We start from the raw sequence: 7017 nt of genomic DNA on the forward strand, positions 1-7017 counted from the left end.
GTAACCCACTAACCGGGAGTTCACAAGGAAGTCCCTACTTTGTTCATTCTCGGTCGAATCGAACATTGTCCCTTTTCTGAGTTGTTTAACTTACGACCATTCGAACTTCCATTTGCCATCATTAGGGTTGAGCGGTTTTAGTGTCGGTCCAGTTTCACCATTAACCTATCTATTAGAAGCTATCCTAGAACTTATTCCGTCCGTTATGGTTCTAGGTTTCATCTGTATTTTTAATAGAACGATCGATCAATAAGTGAATCATTATTTCTAACATCATCATTTGCTGTTACAATTCATTAACCACGACGAATGTGAGAAATTAACAAAGTAAGAGCTTTAGTCATGGATATCGCTGGGAATGGAAGTTCGGACTGGCGGTTTCAAATTACACTCTCATCATTGGATGTTGTGGAATATCGTAGAATCATGTGACGACATAGAACAATAAAAATACGAGAACTTGTTCCAAGTTCCGAGCTTGAAACCTACTCGACAGAATGGTTCTTCAATTTTGGGAATATGAACTGATCTGATTTCCGATTCTATCCTGAAATTGCCCTAGCCCATCATGCAGGAAGTGAATAAGCTCGCCAGGAACGAATCTGTTCGGTGAACGAGATGAATGCGAACCTCAATGACTTCACTGATATTCATACACTAGAATATTCTGAAGAACCCCGTTTTGCACAGCAGTTCATTAATCCAACTTTGTTCTTAAGCACATGTATATGTGTACATATACAGGACCTCGGACCTTCAGAAAATGTCGACACCATAGTAACCGTGTCTACAATCTCAAAGGAGTAAGCCACAATTCTTCCCCCTGCTCCTCCGATCTCTGCGTAACTGCAAGACCATAACCTGTCGATATATCCTGCCGGTCTTCCCTAGTAAACAGCTCCGATTTTCATGGCTCCTCCGAGCCTGACCAAGAACGCCGTGGAAGTAACGCCGCTCGTTGCTTCCGAAACGAAACCGTGGATTGCCCTCGAAGGCTCGACCTTCGTTGCGAATGGCCACCCGATACTCACCCAAGTCCCCTGCAACATAGTGGCCACCGGACCTGAGAAAGCCGCGGCGGCGGCATGCTTCGTGGGGTTCGACGCTGCCGAGCCGAGGTGCCACCACGTGGCTCCGGTGGGAAGGCTGAGGGGCGTAAGGTTCATGAGCATCTTCAGGTTCAAGGTGTGGTGGACCACCCACTGGCTCGGGACGACGGGGGGAGACGTGGAGCACGAGACGCAGATGATGGTGCTGGACAAAAACGACGTCGGTCGTCCCTACGTTCTGCTACTTCCGCTCATCGACGGAGCCTTCAGGGCCTCTCTCCAGCCTGGGGTTGACGACTACGTGGATGTTTGCGTGGAAAGTGGCTCCTCCAAGGTGACAATTCACATATGTTCATTAAACTCGACATTTTGACAGCTATAGTTAGAGATTATTCCTCAGCTGTTCAAGTTATGAAGCCTGATAATTTTCTGTGTCCTTGCAGGTGTGCAGTTCAAGCTTCAGGACGTGCTTGTACATGCATGTCGGGGATGACCCTTATGTTCTAATCAAGGAAGCAATGAGAGAAATCAGGATCCACCTAGGGACCTTCAAGCTCCTGGAAGAGAAAGACCCGCCGGGTATCGTGGACAAGTTCGGTTGGTGCACTTGGGATGGGTTCTATCTCAAGGTCCACCCGAGCGGTGTGCGCAAAGGGGTCAAGTCCCTCGTGGAGGGTGGGTGCCCGCCGGGCCTGGTCCTCATAGACGACGGCTGGCAGTCGATCTGTCATGATGATGACCCGATCACAGATCAGGAAGGCGTCAATAGGACGGCCGCCGGCGAGCAAATGCCGTGCAGGCTCATAAGGTTCGAGGAAAATTACAAGTTCAGGGACTACCGAAGCTCCAAGGCAGTGCATGAGAAGGGCATGGGCGCTTTTGTGAGGGACCTTAAGGAGGAGTTTGGGACTGTAGAGCATGTGTATGTGTGGCACGCATTGTGCGGGTATTGGGGCGGGGTCCGACCTGATACCCCGGGTATGCCTGAATCACAGGTCGTGACTCCGGAGTTGTCGCCAGGCTTGAAGATGACGATGGAGGATTTGGCTGTCGATAAGATTGTGAACAACGGGATTGGATTGGTGCCGCCCGAGATGGTGCACGAGATGTACGATGGGCTCCATTCGCACCTTCGATCGGCGGGGATAGACGGCGTCAAGATTGATGTGATTCATGTATGTTAAAGAAGTATTTCTGTGTTTACTCATATGATTGATTAGCTTATTGCATTCAAATAGGTTGTTCCCTTCATTCAGGTTACGAACATGAAATTTTTAGAACTTGGAAGGCTGTATTCCTTGCTACTTCATGTCTGTTTCAGTTCTAGGACATTTTAGAGATTCTAAAGGACAATGCCAAACGTTTATACGGAAAAGATTGAGGAGACTCAATTGAGCATCGACTTGAATTGTGAATTCGTGGGACTCGTTCTTCATGGACTTACCAAAGCACTAAACAAGAGGATCATCCTTGTGTGCAGTTACTTGAGATGTTAGCTGAGGATTTTGGTGGTCGGGTGGAGCTCGGGAAAGCTTATTACAAAGCGCTGACCGCTTCCGTAAGGAAGAATTTCAAAGGGAACAGCGTCATTGCGAGCATGGAGCATTGCAATGACTTCATGTTCTTGGGGACAGAGACGATCTCTCTCGGACGTGTTGGTACGTTGCTCACATTGAACTCAACCACGTTCTGAATATCCTCGTTCCGGAAAATTTTGGAGGGGTTTCAATTCAGAGTTTCTGATGTTCCTCTGTTCTGCTATTGGTTTCAGTAAGTTGTTTGTTTGTTGCAGGCGACGATTTCTGGTGCACCGGCCCTTCTGGCGATCCGATAGCATCCTTTTGGCTCCAAGGGTGCCATATGGTGCATTGCGCCTACAATAGCCTGTGGATAGGGAACTTCATACACCCTGACTGGGACATGTTCCAATCCACTCACCCTTGTGCCGATTTCCATGCCGCTTCTCGGGCCATCTCTGGAGGACCCGTATACGTGAGTGATCATGTGGGACAGCACAACTTCAAGTTGCTGAGAAGCCTGGTTTTGCCTGATGGGTCCATCTTGAGATGCCAGTACCATGCGCTTCCAACCCGAGACCGCCTCTTCGATGACCCGGTGCACGACGGGAAGACCATGCTCAAGGTTTGGAATGTTAACAAAGTAAGTTAGTTGGGCAGCCGATCCCTGAATCTTGTCCTGTTGTACCAGCTGATGTAACGATGAATAGCAACTGAATCAAATTCGCTTCTGCTGTGAATAGTATTCAGGTGTTGTAGGACTCTTCAACTGTCAAGGAGGGGGATGGTGCCGCCGAGCACGGACCAATAAGTCTCACTCGGAGTTCTCAAAGAAGATAACTTGCACCGCAAGTCCCAAGGATGTAGAATGGAAGAATGCAAATCCGCCAATGTCAGTCCAAGACGTGGATGTCTTCGCCATGTTCTTGTTCCAGCAAAAGAGGCTTGAGCTCCTAAAGCCCTCAGGGAAGCTGGAGTTCACTCTCCAGCCATTCGACTATGAGCTCCTAACGGTTTCTCCGGTGACCGTCCTCCCTACGAAACCCATCCAATTTGCACCCATCGGGCTGGTGGACATGTTCAACACCGGCGGGGCTGTTCAGTCAATGGAGTTCTCCAGAGGAGAGAGCTCGGTGAGAGTCGGAGTGAGAGGGTGCGGCGAGATGAGGGTGTTTGCATCAGAAAGGCCAAAGGCTTGCAAGATGGATGGTGTGGATGTGAAGTTTTGCTATGGACTGGACATGATGGTCTCCATTCAAGTCCCATGGCCAGGTTCTTCCAAATTGACTCTGATTGAGTACTCATTTTGACTCTCCTAGTGCTTTTCTAGTCCCCTGAGCTTTCTTTACCTAATCAAGTTAATGTAATCAATGAAGGTGAAGAAATTCTGGGGCCCCTTAGGTGCTGAAGAAGTAAGCCGTATGAAAAACTTGGTGAAAATGTGAAGGTCCTATATTTCATATAACCTGTCCGCTGGTCAGTCAAGAGCTTCATAGAGGCAGCTTCACCCCAAAAATAAGCTAAGATTAGCATGTTGCCTTTCATGCTGTGCGCGATTAAACGTCTATTTTTTTTTTTTTCCATCTTTCGAGAGTCGAATATAGAGAGATTTTAAGTCAGAACTCTTCATAATTCTGTTCGGGACTTTGCGTTTATCGTGAGACGTGCGCCTCGAGAGAACACGAGCATTGATGTTGGATGTTTCCAGCCATGTTCTTGTGCCGACAAACGAGGCTGGAGCTGGTGAAGCCTTCCCTTAGAGAAGCTAGAACATCACGCTCCAGCCATTTTGCCTATGAGCTCCTGCCAGTTTTTTGCTGTGACCGCGCCCGCAAGATTGACCAGTGTGCTGTTAAATGTCAAGTTTGGCTATTGGATTAGCAGACGTAATGGCCTCCATTAAGGCTCGGTTCTTCCATGATTGAGTACTCGCATGACTTCAGAGATCCTTGGTCCGCTCTCGCATCAATCTTCACATAAAATATCGTTTTGCAATTGATGGGGGTGAAGAAATTTGGGTCCTTCCTCTGTCCTTAACGTCCCCTTCCTTCTTCTGGTCAAAAAGAAACAGAAGATTCCAAGATGAGGGAGGGTGAAAAACGTGGTGAAATGAGAGTTGTTTGTGGAATTCGCAGGCCAAATTAGAAGCTCTAGTTCATCAACAGACAACCTTGTCAAAAGAAAAGAGCAAGTTGCTGATGATGTTTTCTTGGCAGCGTTGATTTCGTGGGTTGACGTAGATGTCCAAAGTGTTCTCTGACAGCAAAATGGGCTTCCTGAGCCAGCTTCCATCATGGAGATCCGCTCTTTGGAGCACTAGACTAGACTCTTGACTGCTCAACCCGAAGATCGGCTAGATCTGGCTTGCCAGCAGCTAGATTTAGCCTCGTCGGAGTTTTGCCGGAGGCTTCGCAGCCGCCCACCGGCCACCGAGTCTTGCTGGCCTCCCGCCGGCTGCTAAATCTCGCCGGATTTTTTTTTTTTTTTTCAAGTGTGATTTTAGCAAACACTATTTAAGCCAAAATTGTTTCTCAATGCACTTTAAAATTACAATTTACCAAACACTATCTGTATTTCGGAAAACCCCTTTAACCCAAAAGCATTTGTATTTTTTGAAAGACATTTTTCCAAAGTCGGAATCAAACGGGCTCGTTTATGAGCCTTCGAATGTTGGAATCCATGGACCATGATGGCCACAAATCATGTGACTTTTGGCCTAGTAGGGGACCTTCCCTTGCCATTGAATGATCCACGCTATTTCACTATTACCCACAACTTGAACTGATGATAACTGAGAAAGGACCATGTTTCATTATTGGGATGTGGATTTCAACACATACCCACCATGACCCTTTTATTCCTAGACTTTAGTTATACAAGGACCATTCTAGCTCGACGATGGCGACTGGCGGCGGCCACGACATCGACCCGCCTTAACTGCACCTGCCCCATTCGTGGATTCCCATCAAGCAGAGCTTGTACTACTCGAAGTCTCTGCGTGATATACATATACATATTTAGGTCGGATTCAAATTCGAATCGATTGAGTGTGGCAATCAAGTTCAGCTGTAAAGAAAAAGTTCGTCGTCGGATCGAGAGCTAGATCGAGCGGTACAACGGTCGAGCTCGATCCGAGCACCGAGTATTCAACTTTCGGTCGGGTCGAGTCGAGTTGGGCTTCGCCGGGTATGGATGTTAAAGGATGACTCGGAGTGAACTACGTAGTTGACTGTGATGCTGGTTTAGAATGTTTTTGTCTTTTTTTTTCGGAGATGACGACGACTGAACAGTCGATGGTGGTCCCGGAGTGCGGTGGTGGGCCTTACCTCAGCCTTTTTCAGAGTGCAGAGTGCAGATTTTGTGGACCAGTCACACCACCCTCTGATTTGAGCTAGTGTCCGGTCACCTTCCTTGTATGGGACAATTGGAATTTTCCAACATCTTTCATATTATATACAAACCCCCACCCCCACGCCCCCCCACACGTGCCTGGCACGTGGACCCCCCACCAAAGGTGGCGACCTATGGAATGGACTGGGACTAATGTCAAGGTGGGCCCCCAGCTTGAAGAACAAATTGGGGTTTTAGTCGACATTCGTCACATTATGCCCTCGTGCACTAGTAATTGTTAAATTAAGACAGCTAATCATAGTTTAGTAGTCACAAAGTAATCATTAGTACCCGGTATCTGTTCTTTTGCACTCACTAAGTCAACCCATTAATCTAATCGAATTTAGTAAGTTCGTAGCCGAGGATTCAAAGCCCCGCTTGACTTTTTCCACTTTCATCCGCCGAAACGAAAGCGAGAAGATGCTAATCATCGTGACACGTCTCGGTTAGCATTTGGAGATCGAGGGAACCCCCACTATTATGATGCTCCACTATTATGATGCTCCAATAACCGAATATTGTTGGTGGGCCCAATAGACTGTTGATTGTGTTGCCCATCGCTACTTTAGAAATATTTATTATCATTGAAGATATATGAAAATAAAGGTTTTGATTTTTCGATACAATATTAATATGTGCATATGAGAATAAATCATGAGGTGTGATTATAGAAATAATGTCGCGCCCCCATGTCCCACTACCCTATTCTTGTGAAAGTTTGAATGAACGAAATTTAAAAGTTAAATGACTTAAACGAGCTTAGTATTTCACGTTAGAAATAACGGTCGCCTCGTCATGTCCGAATACCTTAATCGTCGTGAAAATTCAAATGATCGTAATTTAAAACTTAATTAACTTAAACGGGGGATCGAAAAATTTGAAAAAAAATCATCCCCATTAATTTTTATGTGAATTTTAATGCGAAAAAAAGTAGAAAAAGAAGAAAAAATAAAAAAAAAATTTTTGGGGGGTAGTGAAAAGCGATGTAAACCCACCAGCTGAGAGTGGCACAGTGGCAGCGACTTGCAATAAATCTTTCCTTTAATTGCTTTGAAAGTGAG

At 46.5% G+C, this 7017-nt stretch overlaps 1 protein-coding gene across 1 annotated transcript; it reads left to right on the top strand.

Annotated features, from left to right (window-relative positions):
- Nucleotides 1–843: 843 nt before the first annotated feature.
- Nucleotides 844–3876, top strand: LOC115741406 (galactinol--sucrose galactosyltransferase-like). The gene is made up of 5 exons (XM_030675271.2): nucleotides 844–1383; nucleotides 1493–2224; nucleotides 2530–2707; nucleotides 2842–3209; nucleotides 3310–3876. Exons 1-5 carry the CDS (start codon nucleotides 910–912, stop codon nucleotides 3874–3876), a joined length of 2319 nt encoding a protein of 772 aa, XP_030531131.2. The 5' UTR covers nucleotides 844–909.
- The last annotated feature ends 3141 nt before the right edge of the window (nucleotides 3877–7017 follow it).

This window comes from Rhodamnia argentea, chromosome 6 (genome assembly GCF_020921035.1).
Source record: "Rhodamnia argentea isolate NSW1041297 chromosome 6, ASM2092103v1, whole genome shotgun sequence".
Taxonomy (NCBI): Eukaryota; Viridiplantae; Streptophyta; class Magnoliopsida; order Myrtales; family Myrtaceae; genus Rhodamnia; species Rhodamnia argentea.

What these genes read in the sequence shown, in the direction of transcription:
- LOC115741406 (XM_030675271.2), top strand. Translation starts at nt 910, where the DNA reads ATGGCTCCTCCGAGCCTGACCAAGAACGCCGTGGAAGTAACGCCGCTC. An exon ending in GATCTCTCTCGGACGTGTTG is followed by an intron (nt 2,708 to 2,841) that starts GTACGTTGCTCA and finishes TGTTTGTTGCAG; the next exon opens with GCGACGATTTCTGGTGCACC. An exon ending in AGGTTTGGAATGTTAACAAA is followed by an intron (nt 3,210 to 3,309) that starts GTAAGTTAGTTG and finishes TGCTGTGAATAG; the next exon opens with TATTCAGGTGTTGTAGGACT.